The sequence below is a fragment of the Mustela nigripes genome, chromosome 3 (assembly GCF_022355385.1).
Source record: "Mustela nigripes isolate SB6536 chromosome 3, MUSNIG.SB6536, whole genome shotgun sequence".
In the NCBI taxonomy this organism is placed as follows: Eukaryota; Metazoa; Chordata; class Mammalia; order Carnivora; family Mustelidae; genus Mustela; species Mustela nigripes.
This window is the reverse complement of record NC_081559.1, coordinates 182,462,047-182,480,129: the sequence shown is the minus strand read 5'-3', so window position 1 is coordinate 182,480,129 and position 18,083 is coordinate 182,462,047. Positions and strand designations below refer to the sequence as shown.

At 39.7% G+C, this 18,083-nt stretch overlaps 1 protein-coding gene across 2 annotated transcripts in view; it reads right to left on the bottom strand.

The window, feature by feature from the left end:
• Window positions 1-18,083, bottom strand: part of NSMCE2 (NSE2 (MMS21) homolog, SMC5-SMC6 complex SUMO ligase) — a 212,874-nt gene that overhangs the window by 102,361 nt on the left and 92,430 nt on the right. Inside the window, exon 5 of one of the 2 annotated variants that reach the window (XM_059395153.1) lies at window positions 5,491-5,574. The exons of the other annotated variant lie outside the window; for it this stretch is intronic. Coding sequence (XP_059251136.1) covers window positions 5,491-5,574 — 84 coding nt within the window. The remainder of the gene's footprint in view (window positions 1-5,490; window positions 5,575-18,083) is intronic. 2 annotated transcript variants of the gene reach the window in all.

Below are 18,083 nucleotides of genomic sequence, written 5' to 3'. Positions count from 1 at the left end.
CTGGATATTTCAGTTCTTCCCAGATGAAACCCTCAAATAAATCTTGTCAACATGCTAGGCTTTGTTGAATGTTTGCAAGTCTGAAGTAGCTGTTTTTGTCCTCACTGCCTTGGAGGTGAAGCAACATCATCCTTCAGGTCATAAATCTTTCCAGCACTTTTACTTCTGACATGATTGAAAAGCTCTGACAGAACATAATGTAGTACAAGTAGTCACTGTTGATTTCTTCCCATAGTTTGGTTTCAATTTCTAACATTTAAACTCCTTAGTTCATCTGGAATGTATTTTAATATAAAGTTGAAGCTTGGGATTTAAAATAGTGTTAGAAAACATTAGCTAATGGTTCCAAATTTTTTTCTGGAATAAGCCAACTTTTCCCCCACTGATTTGAAATCTGTCACACCTCAAAATCATATATGTGATTATAATAGTTATCTATTTATTGTTGTTCTCCCGCCCAAATAAGTTTTACAAAGAAAGGGAGTTGGTTACTTGGGTTCACTGCTGGATCACCAGAGTACTGCTTGGCTCACAGGAAAGGAAAAGGCTTTCCTCTTAAGATCCCTCAACGTGATTACCATATTACTGATTTTCTAATGATAAGCAAATGCTACATTATGGAAACAAGTCTCAAATGTTCATATTTTCCATTTCTTTCAATAGGCTCTTATACTTCATTTGCTAATATTTGATTGAAGGTTTCATACATTTAGTTTTAAGTGACAGTGTTCTTAACTTTGAAGAAAAAGAAAAAAAAACACAATTTGGTCATAGCCATTTTAGTTTCATAAAATAAACAAGACCATTTTCCATATTTTTGCATGCTTTGAAGTAGATTAAAAAGCACAGGAAATACCTGCTCCTTTAAGATCTGACAGAATTTACTGATGGATTTGTACTTTGGGGGAGGCCTTTCTTTTAATCCTATTTTTGTCAATTTTAATTATCCAAAATTTTATACATTTATTTTTGGTCATTCATTTTGTAGGTTGAATTTATTGTCATGGGTTAAAAATATTTCTTTTCAAATGTATTTTTTAAAAATTCCCTCTGCATCTATGGTTATATGCTTTTTTTTTTTTTTTAGTAACTCTGGATCAAATTATTATGATTGGATTTAAAAAAAAAATCAATTTGAATACATGTCTTCTACCAGAATTGGGTTGTTATTGCGTGGTAGTGAATATGTTTGGTTTTAATTTAAACTATACTCTGCTTTTTATGCTTCTAAATTGTTTTTTCCTTACCACCATCTCCTTAGCCATATTAAGATGTTCTCTTCTGACTCATGGCCAATTAAGAAATTTTTCATCTCATTTCAACACGAGTACTGCTTAACTTAAAATGTCTTCATCCTCTTTCTTTACAGAGGCCAACCCTCCTTGTGCTCCTTCGTCCTCCTGCTGCCTGCCAAACTGTTGAAGCATTTTATAATTGTGGGTCCCCATTATCACTGGTCTGTTATATTAGTTTTATGAGGACTCATCTACTGTTCGGATTATGGCTTCCTACTATAATAACAACTGTTATTCATAAGTAATTCCATACAACTTAAGAATACCCTATTTTGATTTCCTCTCCTACTGGCTTCTTTATTCTCATTACTTGTTTGGTTCTAGATCGCTCTGCATTTTTGTTTTTCAGCACAAGTACATGAATGGGATGTGCCACAAGCCATTCCATGTCAGAGATGATCTTTTTGCTGCCCTTTCAAAGAAATGATACCTCCGCCGACTGTAAAACGTGAACCACAGCACACTCCCTCCAATGTGTAAGCTGCCGCTCCGCCGCTTTCCACACATGATGTTAGTATGCGACTGGGTATAAATCAATTCTTTGGTGGTCATCTCCCTCACTCCCCCCTTTTCCACCCCCACACATCTGGATTTTTATCGTTTACTCATTTTTTAAGTACAACAATTATGTGAGAATATATTCAAAAGAGAATTTTTCATCACTTTTTGTTAATGACCGCTTTATTGAGATAGAATTCATGTGGCATAAAATTGATCTCCATTATTCTCTGCTAGCACCTCTGAGCCCTTTGCTGTGAAGTTCATGATTCCCTTTAGCCAAAGCGTTGGTGAATGTACGAGACGGAGTATGTCAGCTCAGGCTACCATCTCGAACCAGAAGCCTACCCAGTACATCCTGAGGCCGGCCGCGGCTGCCACACTGCTACTCCTCCCTCTTGACCCTCGGGCTCCATCTTGGGACATCTTTTACTTTCTTTATACTCTTTGGCTTTCTCATCAGATTCCTCTTCTTTCTCTGTGGTTTTTCCAGGTCCCAACCTCAGCCCCTCCTCTCATTCAACATCCTCTTCCTGGCTCCAAGTATTATCTCTATCGGTGCTTCTTCAGCCCCTCCCCAAATACTGTCTCTGTACAAACTTTCAGCCATCAGCAACATCTGTCATTAAGCACAGTGATTCTTACCTACAGGGATAGCCTGAAATTTCTGGAGCGGCATTTACAGCCTGAAGAAGCACTTCCGCCCAGGAACTTTGTTCTGAGCCACAGCTGTTCTGTCTCTGGCAAACAGCACCATCATCCCCTGAGCCGTCCACTCCAGAAGCCTGGAAGTCATCGCCGCCGGACTTGAGGACAGAGATGGTGTCTTGTCTACTTCACTATCATTCATCAGGATGTACTGGATAGCTTTTGGGTTCAAGATGGTAACCTGAGCTTATATAGGAAACTTCACAGGTTCCCCACTACTTAGCTAAAGGGAATCATGAATCTTCACATCGAAGGACTCAAGGGTGGCCAGCGAAAGAATGAAGAGCGCCTAATGCACAGCAGCACAACCAATCCCTACTGAAGGAATGAATGCAGTCAAATACTAAATTCTGCGGTTTCCAATTCATTTTCTTTCCACTCATCCTCTTTCATCCATATTCAGTAGTTTAGTTAAAATCACTACTATTGTCTGCTTGGCTTACTGCCAAAGCCTGTCAGCCTCCAGTCCCGCTTCTCCCAACCCATTCTCTCCAGGCTACAGCACTTTTCCTCACAGATCAATCCTTATCCCCTCAACTTAAGGCTCCTTAAAATCAAAGCCCAAATTTCTCAACATGATACACAAATGGATGATGCCCTTGACTTTATACACAGCATTTCTTCTACTTGGAGTAATAACTCAGGTATCACTATAAGGAAAATTTCTTGACGTCCCAAAGCTGAATTAAACACTCATTGGATGTGCTCCCCAAAGTATCCCACATTTCCCCTACTGCTGCATCCATGTTGTATGGTAATCCTGTTTATTTGTCTATCACTTCAACTTTAATCGAAATGTTGATGGGTAGGCCATGGTCCTTTTCACCTTATATCTCAGTGCCCCGCATGGTTCCTGACACAGAGTAGGCATTTAATGGGCATCTGGTGAATGAATATATTTTCAAATCCCACAAGAGACCATGCAAGTAGAATTCCATCACGGGGGATGGAACTCTCCCATGGAATTCCATCATGGGAGAGGGATTCTGAATCCAGCTGAGAACCATAAACAGAAGTTAGGAGTGTGTGAATAATGTAGAACTGTACCCAACATTCTATGTGCATATACATTTGTTGAGGGGAATTTTGAGACTGTCTAAACAGGCAATCCTAAAAAGTTAAGAACCGCTTGGTTAGGAAGGACTATTCTAAGGTGTATTATAAGCTAACAAAAACAAAATGTAGATACACACACACAACACACACAGACACACAGGGATTGATCTAACACACTGAGCTCCAGGGTAACTTTTACTGAAAAGGGACAAGAGGCAGTCAGAAGGCTGCAGGAGGGTGGAAGAAAAATATGCCAGGAAAGAACAGAGAGAGAAGAACTTCAGTCTCTTCAGCCACTTGGCACAGGGTCCTTGTGCGGGCAGGGTGTGAAAGGGTGGCTTCCATACAAAGGGTCTATCAGGATCTGAGGACATCTGTCTCATTTTGACAGCTGGAAACTTCAGCTTGCCATTACGCTACTCAACTTCTGGCAAGTTCTGTTCTACAATCCGCCTGTCTTTTCAGTTCTGGCTAGTGAATCCCTAGCTAGGCTCTGACCTTCAACAGAAGGAAAGAGAAAAAGGAAACGGAAGGCAGTGGGCTGGGCTTATGACAAGGGAGGGCTGGGAAGAGGAGGTCAAACCCTCACCGCTTCTCGGTGGCCCTCCTTCCCTGGTTCATTCTACTCCTTTATTCATAGTACAGTTTATGGAGGGATCCTGACAAGTTATCAGGCACTTCAGTAAAATAGTAAGATGTATGTGAGTTCTGAAAAATACAGGTAGTTTTGAAAGTTCTGGGTGTTGCTTTTTGTTTGTTTTTAAATAAATGCTGACCATGTGCATCCTCTCCTCAGGTAATTAAACATTTAATAAAAGATGGGAATATGATCTTTATTTTTTTTGGTAAGCTCTCCTTTAGCATAGAACATACCAAACTGCCAGATTTGCTCTAGAAAATGCTCACTTTTATCTAAGATGCTGTACTAATCCACAAACGTAGGACAGGTACATCAGAGGGGTGATAGGCTTGATTACTTTGTGTTTCAACACCACTGGGCCTAACTTCCATGACGGTGGAGTCCGTAGGGGGGCTACGGATCTCCTATCTACGTTGTCTCTGGCTGTGAAACAAACCTTGCTTACAAGGGGATGGAAACTGGACCCTGTCCTCATTAGCATCATCTTTCACCCAGAGAAAATGAAAGCCCATTTGGCAAATTGGGTCAAAAGGCCTGGTGAATTCGTTGATTACTCAATTAGCATCAAGGTAATCAGGAACGGTCCACAACTGCCTGTCTAGCAATTTAGCCCCGTATCATTTAACAACACACAAGAAGAGCTTGGTCATGATGTACATGGATAGAAGCCTCATGAATTTATTACACACACTAATAATCCAACAGTGTCTAATTCTGCTGCAGAATTCCAATTGTATAAATGGACAAAATCGCGAATGTTAAAAGAAAAATACATTTTAAAAACCAAGTTTGTAAAAACTTCTTTTTAAGATTCTATATTAATCTATCTGGAATTTTTGTGGGACTTTAATCTACTCATAAAAATATATTATTTCAAATAGCACTGACCACTGAAGATTGCTCTGGGTAAATTCCTGATAAATTTATGGTAAAATTTAGAGGTCACTTATGCTGGCTGGAAGCTGGGGTGGAAGGGAAGAACAGGAGAAAGGGGGAAAACTCAATTGAGTAAAGTTCCCCCGCCCTGACAGTTGTCATATTTGAGGCAACATTCACTTAGAATTCCTGCATTCCCTTAAGAGTTGTAATGGGTTGTGCCCTGTTATCTACTCTGATACCCTTCTTAGCAAGAAATTGCCGTTAATCATTTATTGAAATCTGGTCTAAGTTCTGTTGTATTCATAGATGAGCTGAACATGTCACATGTGTGGTATATGAAACCCTTCCAAATGCTACTGGGGCTGTTTTGAGGAGAGAGAGAAAGATGAGAACGGAAGAAAAAAATTCTATAACCTCGTTCATTGCCTGCTCTACTTGCATCCTTATCCTTAATCTTGTCGACCTCATTGTGTCCTCCATCTTCTTTAGGTTTTGCTGCTGCAAGAGAGACCAGATTAGGAAGTGACTTGAGAATGATGCCAGGATCAATGTGGACAATGAGATGAGAGCCAGAGTGAAGCCAGAAGAGGCTGAGAAGCCAGACTTGGAAATGAGTTGTCAGAGATCCTCATGATGTGGCATTGACAATATATATTCCATCCCTCTGGGCAGGTGTGAAATTTGCTAAACCAAACAAGTAATACTCACCCAGAAGAAAAGGGTCTACTCTCACTGACATACTATGATTTGTACTCTCTAGCTGAAATGTGCATGTTATGAAGATGCTCTTAAGGGATTATCTGGGCAGAATCATTCGGTGACGTGTGGAATGGAAAGGCCACATGAAGCATGACATCACGGATGGGCATCACCTGGGAAATCCAGCAGTCCGCTCCAAAAGATACCCTCAAGGTAGCATTTACCTTGATGGACCTCACAGACTCTCATACCCGATCTCTTTGACTGGACCCAGGAATGCAGACTCATGCTAACAAAATTCACAAAACACTGATGTATTTAAAAAAAAAAAAAAAAAGAAGAAGAAGAAGAAGGCGACTTTATTATTTACAGTAAACAGCAGAAGAATCAGGCTACTGAATGCCCATCAGCCTGACAAGTACGTCATCTCCTTGGGAAGGCAAATTTCTGGAGGGAAGCTTGGTGAGCATGGAAGCAGAGCAAGTGGAGTTATAATTACACAGGATCCCAGCACAAAATGCAAGAGGTTCTGCAGCTCTTCCACGACAGGGTTCGCCACCTGCCAGGCAGGCTGGATGCATGCCTCAACCTGGCAGGTGTTAGTGGCCAGACCATGCTTTGTTGGGTATCACAACACTCAAATTGATTGCTTTTCTTTTTCTCTGTTTTAGAGACAGAGAAAATGCTCTTCTGATGGAGATTTTGTATATTTGCATGTTTTTAAGATGCTAGTACCCTTAATTATAGTCAAATCTCACTATCCAAGGAGTCTTTATGTTTCTTAGGTTCATGTTGACTCTCTTGGATTTAATCTAGTTGATGTTCATTTCCTACTTCAATTTTCAGAGAGTAATTTCATTTTCCTGTGTTCTGAGATCAAAAGGGGCACCGCATGGTGGACTCCACCTCTGCCTACAGGTTCCACAAAGTGTCAGTTAAATTCAAATCAACCTGTATTTGCTGTGCCAACTTTATGCCCACTGCTGTGCCAGGTATAAAATAACATTCAAAAGAGCCTCTAAGGAAATGTTATATTTCCTGGAGACCTAGAGACTTTTACTCTCTTTAAGGTACAAGAAATAGAAATGTAAGCCCAACACTGTCTTGTTCCCTTTAGGAGCTCCAGCCTAGTGAGGGAACAAGATATATGTTTTAAGAAAAAAAAAAAGGTACTGTGCCAAGTGGTATGGAGCATGGCAGCAGGAGTACCTTTTATACTTATGGGCAGAGACAGAAGTCACATCTTTCAGTAAGTGATTTAAAAAAAAAAAACTAAATAATAATGATGATTACTTTAAAAAAAATTAACAGTGAAGCACGAAATATAGGATCCTTCCTTTCTATTTCCCCATCTCTGTTCTACCTTTCAAGGCTGCCCTCAGTAGTTTGGTGAATACTCTTCCAGATCTTTTTTCTATGTACAAGAAACACACACACACACACCTGCAGCCCCAAACACACATACTTATATATGTACACAAACATCAATTTACGTATTCTATAACATAAAGAATTTATGTATCATGGATCCCAGTTATGTAACACACACACATGCACACATCCATTTATGTAATAGACACATGTGGGAGATCGTTCTATATATATTGTTCTACACTTGTTCTTCTACATTTAATTCTTTGTTGTCAATTATGACATGTATGTAGAAAACTACACAAAATAAATATGCTGTTTAGAAACTAAATTTCCCTGGAGAGCCGGCTCCAGGTCAATAAATAGAACATTCTGAGTACTTCAGAAACTCCCTGCGCCCACCGCCCCCAACCAATCATCAAGCTGTATTTTATGTTCATCATTTCTTTAGCTTTCTGTATAGATTTACTACCCATAAGGCAGGCAGAGCTCAAATTCGCCTACATTGGCAAATGCCCTTTGGGCTACAGCAGCTTGGTTCTTCAAACTTCCTGTGGACTCTTGCTGCTCCTTAGATTTCCTTTGATTTTCTGCCCTTTGCTGCTCTGAGGATGTTTTCTTATACATATTTGAGAGTTTGGATGGTTTTCAGCAAGAGGATTGCTCAAATAACCCAATGGGCCGTATTTCCAGTAACAGAAGTCTGTGTCACTTCTCAGTTCCTACCTATTGTATCCTAGCTCCTTAGGGGTTATGAGAAGCGAACATCCCTAATTTTCCATGGCACAAACAGTGAGATATGCAATAAATGCACGAGGAGTGAAGAGTGAAGGAATGGACATGAGAATGAATATATGGTTACTCCTGCTTTTGAGGGCTTGATGGTTTCTTTCTTTGAAGGAAGGCAAGAATGCAGATGTGTAAAATGATTTGACATGAAATAATATGAGGCAATAAAGCAATATGCTTAAATGAAATCACTTCCACTCACCAAACATGGAAAGATTTCCAAGATATATTGTCAAGTGGAAAAAAGAAAGCCGTGACAATGTCTCTGTAGAAAACAGATGTACCTATATCTATTTTCCACATGTGTAAACAGGTGTGTGGATATGTGCCCACACACATTCTTGTTTATACACAGAAATATGACTGTAAAGACATGTCACAGTGGTTCCTTCTATGAACTGGGATTGGGAAACCAGGAGTTATCTTTTCACTTTTAGATTTCCTACATATTATTTTTACATGAGGCAATGTATTACTTTTATAGTTAAGGGAGAAGATTTTAAATTACATTCAAGGACAAACATATCTGACAGAGGAAATGAAGAAGAAAAAGAGATAAGACAAATTATTGGATAAGTCTTCTTCAAAAAGGTGGGACTTGAAATGGGTCCTGTAGGGACTGCAGAGTTCACACTGAGAGGACAAGGATGGGGGAAAGCGGGGGACATGGACAAGAGCTGTGTCTGAACAGATGTTAGGCTAAGAGATGAGAATGGTAGCTGAGTAGGACCATAAGGAAGCTCCCCTAGCTAAAATTAACTCCAGTTTACACTGAGAGATAGGATTCCATGGATACAGCAGGGCCACAGTGCAAAATGTGGAATGTCATCAATATTAAGACTTTATCATTGGTCTGATGGGAAACAGAAGTCATCACAGGTTACTTACAAGGTAGTAATACAAGATAATACTAACCTCAGGGAGTACTTTGTGCAGAATGAAATTGAACTTGAAAAAACCCTAGTAATTTGTAAAGTGTTGGATCAGCAATTATTATTTTTTGTTGTTGTTGTTGTTTTTTCTTACTAGGCAAGAGTTACATTTTATAGAGATTATCATGGTATTTTTTTTTTAAAGATTTTATTTATTTATTTGACAGAGAGAGAGCACAAGTAGGCAGAAAGGCAGGCAGAGAGGGAGAAGCCGTACGAGGGGAAGCGGGCTCCCTGCCAAGTAGAGAGCCCGATGCGGGACTCGATCCCAGGACCCTGAGACCATGACCCGAGCCGAAGGCAGAGGCTCAACCCACTGAGCAACCCAGGCGCCCTATCATGGTATTTTGATACAGAATGCACTTCAGGGACAGACAGACTCAGGGCAAGGAGATTCCTTAGCAATACAGGGCTCCTGTAAGAGCTCGCCCAGTTTTCACAACTTGAGACATGCAGATAACCGCTCTGCCTCTCAGGTCTGTTGTTAAGGGTTAAATGTACATAAAACGGCTTGGTCGCAAAGTATTAGTTCATTTCTTCTCAGCTGTTATTATAGTCCAGATGTATGCTCATAAAGATCAGAACTGATGTTCTGGTCACAGGAATGAAAAAGATAAAGCCAGAGGTGCCTGGGTAGCTCAGTCGATTCCGAATGGATTTTGGCTCAGATTATGATCCCAGGCTCCTGGGATGGAGCCCCACATTGGGCTCTGTTCTCAGTGGGTAGTCTGCTTGAGGGTTCTCCCTCTCCCTCTCCCTCTGTCCTCTCTAGAATAAATAAATAGATCCTTTAAAAAAGCAAAAAGCTAAAGATAAAGCCAGAGATTTTTCTAAATAAATAACCTATAAGGATCTATTTCGTAGATGAAGGGAATAAAAGAGGAAGAGATGATTTCTAGGATTCCAGCAAGGGAGACTGGTGGAATGGTAATGTCCCTGACAAAGATCTACCCCGATCTGTGATCCACAACATCTTTGGAGTCAGAATACTCAAGACCACGTGACTTTCACCTCCTCCAGCTGGCACTCCCAACCCACAACCCTCACCACTTGGGTTTGGGGTAACCTCCTTACGTTAGTACAAATATGTCCTGAAATATATATACATATATATATATGTATATATATATATATATATTTTTTTTTAAGATTTTATTTACTTGACAGAGAGACAGAAAGCTAGAGAAGGAACACAAGCAGGGGGAGTGGGAGAAGGAGAAGCACGCTCCTTACTCAGCAGAGAGCCTAACATGAGGCTCTATCCCAGGACCCTGGGATCATGAACTAAGCTGAACTCAGACGCTTAAAGACTGAGCCACCCAGGTGCCCCATGTCTTGAAATAATTTAAAATAAAAGTGCACTTATATTTATTTTACTTTGGAAAAAAAATTCAAGGATATATTAAAAACTTCAAGACAATGGGGACATACAAAATCACAGATTACTCATTTATTGCAAAACTTAGCAGTACTATATTAAAAATGAAAATGAGCTCCACTTTTGACTTCCACATAATTCATATATAAAATATTTGGCAGAATTAAACACCTTTAAAGTTTAAAATTATTTGTGTTTAGATCATACGAAGTCCTGAATCACAAAATTATGAAACCAGAAAAGATAAATATCTTTTCTGGTTTCATAATCAATAATAATAATAAATTAATAACATAATGATTTTTATTTACTGTGTTTTAAAAATTCTTTTCTTCTAAGTTGACTATGACTTCTGAGGTCCATGTTATGTAGCCTTAAAGCAGAGTTTACTATAGCTTTAAGGTATTCCTGAAGTCTCAGTTGGATACACTTTGTTGCCTAGCTAAAGGTCAAAGGCTTGAGGACTATTACATGATACAAAACAAAAATTCAAAAAGCTTAAAGCTCATGCTTCAGATTCTCTACTTTTCTGTAAGGTCACATCTCTGCAGAAGATGACAGAGTTGGCAATTGTGTAACTAAGCCTCCAGAACTAGTTACGACTCTGGAATGTGATCATGTTTTGCAATATACTTGGTCACCATCATATGAAAATCTTGGGAAATAATGTATCTTGTTTACCTGCTAGTTCCTGTCAGAGAATACTGATTTAAAAGACTGTTAAAAGTTCTACATACTTTAGGGCCTGCGTGGCTCAGTTGGTTAGGCATCCAACTCCTGGTTTTGGCTCAGGTCATGATCTTGGGTTCATGAGATTGAGCCTCTGCATCGGGCTGCAGGCTCAGCAGAGAGTCTGCCTGGGTATCTCTCTCCTTCATCCTCTGCCTCTCCCCACTGAACTCATTCTTTCTCTCTCCCCAAAATAAATAAAAAATTAAAAAGAAAAAGTTCTAGATACGTGAAAAGGTAAAAACAAAGAGGGGGAAGAGGAAGAGGAGGCAAAGAAAAGAAATCCATTATTCTTTCACAGTAAGATGGGAAAGGAAAGCAGGAGAGGACGCAGATGAAACAAAATTGGCTATAAACGGCCAACTGTTTGTTGAAGGTAAAACGCTTACACAGAAGTCCATCCATCTTCTCCTGTGCCTTCAGACTGAGCCTCCTGGAAACATGCCACTATCACATGTGGATTATTTTGAGCCGAAGACGATCGAGGCCCAGAAGAGTCAGGAAGGGGTTTTTATCTCCTGCTTAACTGTTTCTAACAATTTAAATAGAGGGCCTGCTCCCAGAAGAGAACTATCACCAGAGGTAACTACAAAGAGTGTGAGCTAGGCGTGATAAGCTTGGGGGAGCTGACAGAGCCTACTTATTCAAAGTCCTGTCTGTGTCCCATGGTCTCTGCAAGGTATGACAAACATTTCTTTACCAAGCATCAGCGCTTCCCATCTCCCTGTGAACTGTCTTCCTCCCCTTTGAAGCCCAACTCCTGCCACCTTCTCTTCGGCTCAGGATGGCATATAAGCTTCAACTGCCTGTATCTGAGCCTCTCATGACTTTGTGGAGCTCCTGTACCTATGCAATTAAATTTGTTCTTCTCCTATTTAAACCTTTCAATCTCCTGCTAATATTATGTCAATCTAATTAACAGACCAACCAAAAGAACCTAGAAGGGTAGAGGAAAAAGATTTCCTCCCCATACCTACTTTGTGTATTGAATGTTTCATAGTAAGAAGTTTCAAAAAGGCATACACCCAATTTTTCAAGACTAATTTCTAACTCTACAGCTTTAAAAAAAAGCCTATCATAATATTAAGAACAACAAAGAATATGCCACCTTGAGAACACTGAGTTAAGATTTCTAGAGTTCCTGAGCCTTATCTGCCCAACAAGAAAAATGATGCTGCATGATAACCCTGACTGTGCTTCTAACACTTGTATAAAGCATTTTCACATACATTATCGCAACTGATCTTTAGAATAACACTGTGAGATCTGGTGGGTAACACTTGAATTTATGAAAAAGAAATAAAAGGCTCAGAAGAAATAAGTGATTTTCATTCATGCACTCATTCATCCGTTTCACATTGACCGAACACTTTGTATATGTCAGGCAGATTGGTCCTAGGTGTTAGGAATTTTAAGACAAAAAAATGTGAAAATGTGATTCTTTCTTTCGAGAGGTGCTCAGTCTAGTAGAAGGGACAGATTATTATAAACAGAATCATATGAAGATGTGATGCATGCTACAATGAAGTGTTTTTCAAAAAAAAAAAAAAATTTTTTTTTTTTTTTTTTTTTTTTTTACCATGACCTGCCCATAGAGATACGCTTTACCTTCCAACCCAGCATATAGAACACGAGTTTAAATGGACAAACGTTTGCATGGTGCATGTGGTATTTTCTAATCTACCCTGTTTTCTCTTACAATAAAATCCTGGTCACAATCGTTTACAATGATGTCACTGTTCACTAGCAGGTTGTGACCTACAGTGTGCAGAAGTGATAATCACAGTTCTGAGGTAACACAAAAGGAAACACAAACTCTGTTCCAGGCACTGAGAAAAAGCTTTCAAGGGCTTGCTCTGTGAGCGCTTAACAATTTTAAAGCGACAGAACTAGAACAAAGGTCTTGAGATGTTTGAGTCACTTTGTTTTTACAATCACTGCTGTTTTAGGCTAGCCAAATACAAAGCGGCTACTGACTTGTGAATCCAGATCACCTACAGAACAAGCTGTTTTCCTGAAGAGACATCAGCAATCATTCATTCACGTTTACTAATTCCTCACTGTGGCACAGCACTTCCTGTAGATTGGCTCATGCTGCTACTACCTGTAAACTGACTACAAACATCCTGCAACCATACGGCTTCTTCTATGACTAACAGCCCTAAATATCTGCTCTCTCAAAAATGTTCTAGAATAAAGACTTAAAAAGCAAGAGACCAGGATTATATGGGTTAGAATGTAAAATCAGATACTGTCATTTTTATGGACTGCCCATCTACACTATGATTTTGTTCGGTGCTTTAATCTTCTCCCTCAAATATTTACTGTCCATGCAGGGTAGCTATACCTGGTGTGTACTGAGCTCAGCGAAGGAAAGAGCTAGTAAAAACAGATGGCTCCAGAACTAGTATCTCATGCTGCTGCCCTCTGCTGTCTAAGAAAGACAGGGGCAAGATCAGGGAAACCCATGCACTTGGTATGGCCATGCCATTTCTTCCAATAGAAGTGTTTCCATTTTTTTTTTTTTTTAAAGATTTCATTTATTTATTTGTCAGAGAGAGAGAGGAGCGAGAGTGAGCACAAGCAGACAGAATGGCAGGCAGAGTCAGAGGGAGAAGCAGGCTCCCTGTCGAGCAAGGAGCCCAAAGTGGGACACAATCCCAGGATGCTGGGATCATGACCTGAGCCAAAGGCAGCCGCCCAACCAACTGAGCCACCCAGGCGTCCCAAGTGTTTCCATTTTTACGTATGTGTTTTGAGAATCTCTTTGCCCAAGTGCACCAAAGACTCTTTGTGAATCTGACCTAGTCCATTAAGTTCTTTGTGTCTTTTATCCATTAAGCAATAAAAAAGAAAAGGTGCTTTCCTACATCAGCGTATGATCAACTTACAATGGTACCACTATTCATTGGGTAGTCAATAAATATTCATCAAGGATACTGATATTGATGTTGAATAGGAAATAGACAAAAGGAAGAAACTTAACTGAACTACATGAGATTTGGAGGAACTACAGCTGTTTTTCATCCCTACTTCCCCAAAGGGAAACATGCTTTGAATATTAAGGATAAAAGATTTTGCTAGCTGAAGTCTGAGAAAATAGTATTCTTAATTAAAATCAAACTGAACTGAACCACCCCCAAAACACCAACCAGCATTTGTGCCTTTAATCATATAACTGTAGGGTCTTAATAAATGGAAAGTATTTGGGGCTAGGCTTTATAGGTATTAACTTAGTAACAGAGGACTAGCCAGAAGGAAATGAGAATTAACTTCTGAGAAAGTTACTGAAAAGCATAAACCATTTATAAAGACATTCCGATCTTTGAATGAATCTCCTTGTTTGGAAGACAAGTTTAGGCTTGATATCTTTGAATATTTAAGGAAGTCTGAATAGGCCAATAAATTACAATCTACAAGGCCTTAAAAAATTTTTTCCTGTTTTAGACTATACAAAAGAGTTATTTTAAGAACACTAACTCTTTAATTTAGACAACCAAGGATAGCATTTTCAAAAATCTGTAAATATTTAGAGAATCAAATGATAAAACACTAAGACAATCAACAAAAGATATGTAGCTAAAAACAATACAAAACAGACTCCTGACTTTAATCTATAATTATTCTTATATGAAAAAAAAGAACTAGGAAAAATATATATGCTGGCCTCTCTTTTGAGGATAAAGCTGAATTTCACCTAGGACATTAGCTTGGTATGATTTCACTTTACTACTCAGTTCCAACTTTATACGAAGCATCTCCAGATGAGTGCACTCCTTTAGGCACCTCAAACTCAGTGTGTCCAAAATGAAACTCTAATTTGCTAACTTTTCCTCCTTGTCAACATTCCCGAACACCCATTCTTCTTAATTAATTCCAGTGACCTCTAAAATGAATATGTACAACAAAATCTACTGGAAAGGAGAGTAAAAAAATAAAATAACAAAATTTCTGTACTGGGGTACACGCTGAAAAGTATTCAATTACTAAGGGGTAATTAGTAGGTGTGATAATAAGGTGTGATTTAAAAAAAAAAAAATGTTGAGACCAGGAACCTAATCTAGTCCTCCTCATTGCCTTTAGGCCATCAGTCTTTCCAAGTGCTTAAATTCTCCCTCCAAATCCCTTCTCTCCATGTTTGCATCTCTGTTCCCACTGCCATTTTTGTCACCAGAGTCACCACGTCTTGCTTGGATTTGTCATGGTTGTCAATCTTGTCTCATTTCTTGCAATATCTTTCTTCTAACTCACCCTTCATTCTGCCTCCGCTAGTCAGATAATATCTTCACTAGTCAGATAATATCACTCATCAAAAAAACCAGCAATGCCCACAAACACCTAACAGTTTTTAGAGCTTTCTATATTCTTATCTCAACTTAGGTAGGTAGAATTTAAAAAAAAAAAAAAAAAAAAAAAAAAGGCATGAACTTCAGGCCTACATTTGAGTTTTGGTCCTGCCTCTTACAAGCTTTGTGACTTGGAGGGAAATCACTGAGGCTTTCTGAACTTTTACTTCCATCTCTGAGTTGTGCTATAAATAGCTTACAAACTGTCTTGTAAGTAAAATGAGATTACAGATGAGAAGAACTTAGCGTACAGCCGGGAACACATAATTGAGCATCAGTTGTCCGACACCCTACTAGCTCTGGGTCCCCATGCTACCACTGCCCTCTGCCTATTCCCATACACCTGCCCCGTGCCAACCCCCTACTCCCTAACCCCAGCCTGGCACGTTACACACCAGCCCCTCTGGAACATGTGCTTTCTTCAATACAAAATGCACTCCCAGTTGCCTGTGGGTCTGATTATACTATACTCCCAGCCCCACATACCTTTGCTGCTTTCTCTGAGGGAAATTCCACCCATGTCTTAAGACCCAGCTCTAATGTCAACTCTTCCAGGAAGTCTTCCCTTCGCTCTGCTGATCAGAATTAACCACTTTTCCTTTGTGTTCTCCCTGCACACTGTCTGTGGCTTTACTGTAGTATTTATTTATTTTGAGTCCTACTCTTACCATTATACTATGTGTATGTATATATATCTCTCTCTATATGTGTGTGTGTGTGAGTGTGTGTGTGTGTGTGTGTTACCTGCATAAATTATAAGCTTCTTGAAGGCAGAAAGCATGCTTTTCTTCTTTTTATTCTCAGCAATTAACACCTTATACAGGAATGGATTTAATAAATGTCTGCTGACTGAATTAACAGATGTATGAAAACACTTTCAAAAGAGGTATATTTTTACCAGAACAAAACACCAAACACTTGTTCAAACCCTTGAAGTAATTTTTGGAAGACAACTTCTTCCTGAAAGCTGTATCATTATTTAATCTTTATAATACATAAATTTAAAATAACAAAGCAATGACCTAAAAATGGTACCTTTTGATAGTGCAGGCTCAATTGCATAAGTTATTTTTAAACCACCAAATTGACTTTTAAAAATGATAACAGTCATTATTATCAATGGATAGACTACCAATGAGTATTAATAGACAGTAATGATTCAAAGAGGAAAAAAATCACAATACATTAACAAAATTGAATTTTAGACCTCATCTTAAAATCATGTTTCCAAATATTTAATCAGCTCACAGCATAATGAGTGAAATAATAAAGACACTGGGCTGATCTCAAATTTGCAAGTGTATATTTTACATATTTTACAGGAAAAAAGACTAATGGAATACAGAAGATGTTGGTATGTGGCTATCTCTGCATGGTGGGATTATTGTTTTTTTTTTATTTTTGTCCCCATACTATCTGAATTTTCTACAATATACACAATTATATAATTTGCAAAGTAATTTTAAAAAGACTGAATATAAAGAGATTTTAATTAAAGCTCAGTCAGATTTGCAAATACGTAAGAGTCTTACTAGTCCAGTAGAAGATTTCCTGATTATTAATATTAATCTCCATATATTCAGGTAGATGTCATTAAAAAGTGAAAATTAATGTCATAGTTTAGAGAATGATAATAATAAAAGTTTTCCTTAACTGTAAACAGGAAGCTGAGTAAGTAAGCATTTGACTAGTTATTTGCTAGGCAGCAAAGCGCCACTCTGGATGGGGAAAGGCTCAGCTGGCATTGCAGCCTAGCCACTCGTCTGCCACGTGACCTGTTCTCTCAGAGCTGCAGATACCCCAACTACAAAGCAGGGGAAACCCCCACACTCTCCCTGTTACCTGCAGAACGGACATTGACAACATTTATACAATCTCTACTACCAGTGTCTAGGACATGGCAGGTCCCCTCCGATCTCATGTCTCCTGGATCTGGAGACTGTCCACCCGACTGGAAGATGGATGAGGAAGAGTACGGGCGGCTCACTGTGACGCCGAGGGAACCTAGAAAGTCTGGCGAAGCTTGCCAAGTGGCAAAGGCTGATTCTGAGACAGATCGTGGGGGGACGCAGGTATCTCAGACTGCATCAGCCATGCCGTGAATGTGGTACCGACTGGTAGACACCTCTGTGAAGTAGGATGGGGCCGCTGAAGGAAGTTAATGGGGGTTGGGACACAGAAAGAAGAGAGAGAGGGAAGAGAGAACAAGTTCTGAGGCACAGTGCCATTGAAGGGGGAGAGAGAAGAGGAAGCCAAGGGAGAAAGCAGAAATAACCAGACTGTCAAACCGGGAGGAGTAAAGGGGAGAAGGAAAGTTGTCTCTTCCTCTCCATCCTCCCCACAAATTTCCTCCCCCCATCACAACCACATCTCCAAAACTATACCTCTATTCTCAAGAGTAACTCTCATTCCCTCTCTGACAAGTGGCATTCCTTCCTCCAGAGTCAGGAAGTAAAAACCTGGGAAAACACTAATCTAGAGTGGCCTGCAATGCCCAAACTGGTCTCCCCAATCCCCAGCGCCTCCAAGCATCAAGGACGAGATCTAGAGGCACTTGGGTGGCTCAGTCAGCTAAGTGTGGGCAATCAGCTCAGGTCACAGTCTCAGGGTCCTGGGATCGAGCCCTGTGTCGGGCTCCCCACTCAGTGGGGAGTCTGCTTCTCCCTTTCCTGCTGCTGCTCCCCCTGCTTGTGCTGTCACATGTGCACTCACGCTCTTGTCAAATAAATAAATAAAATCTTTAACACACACACACAGACACAC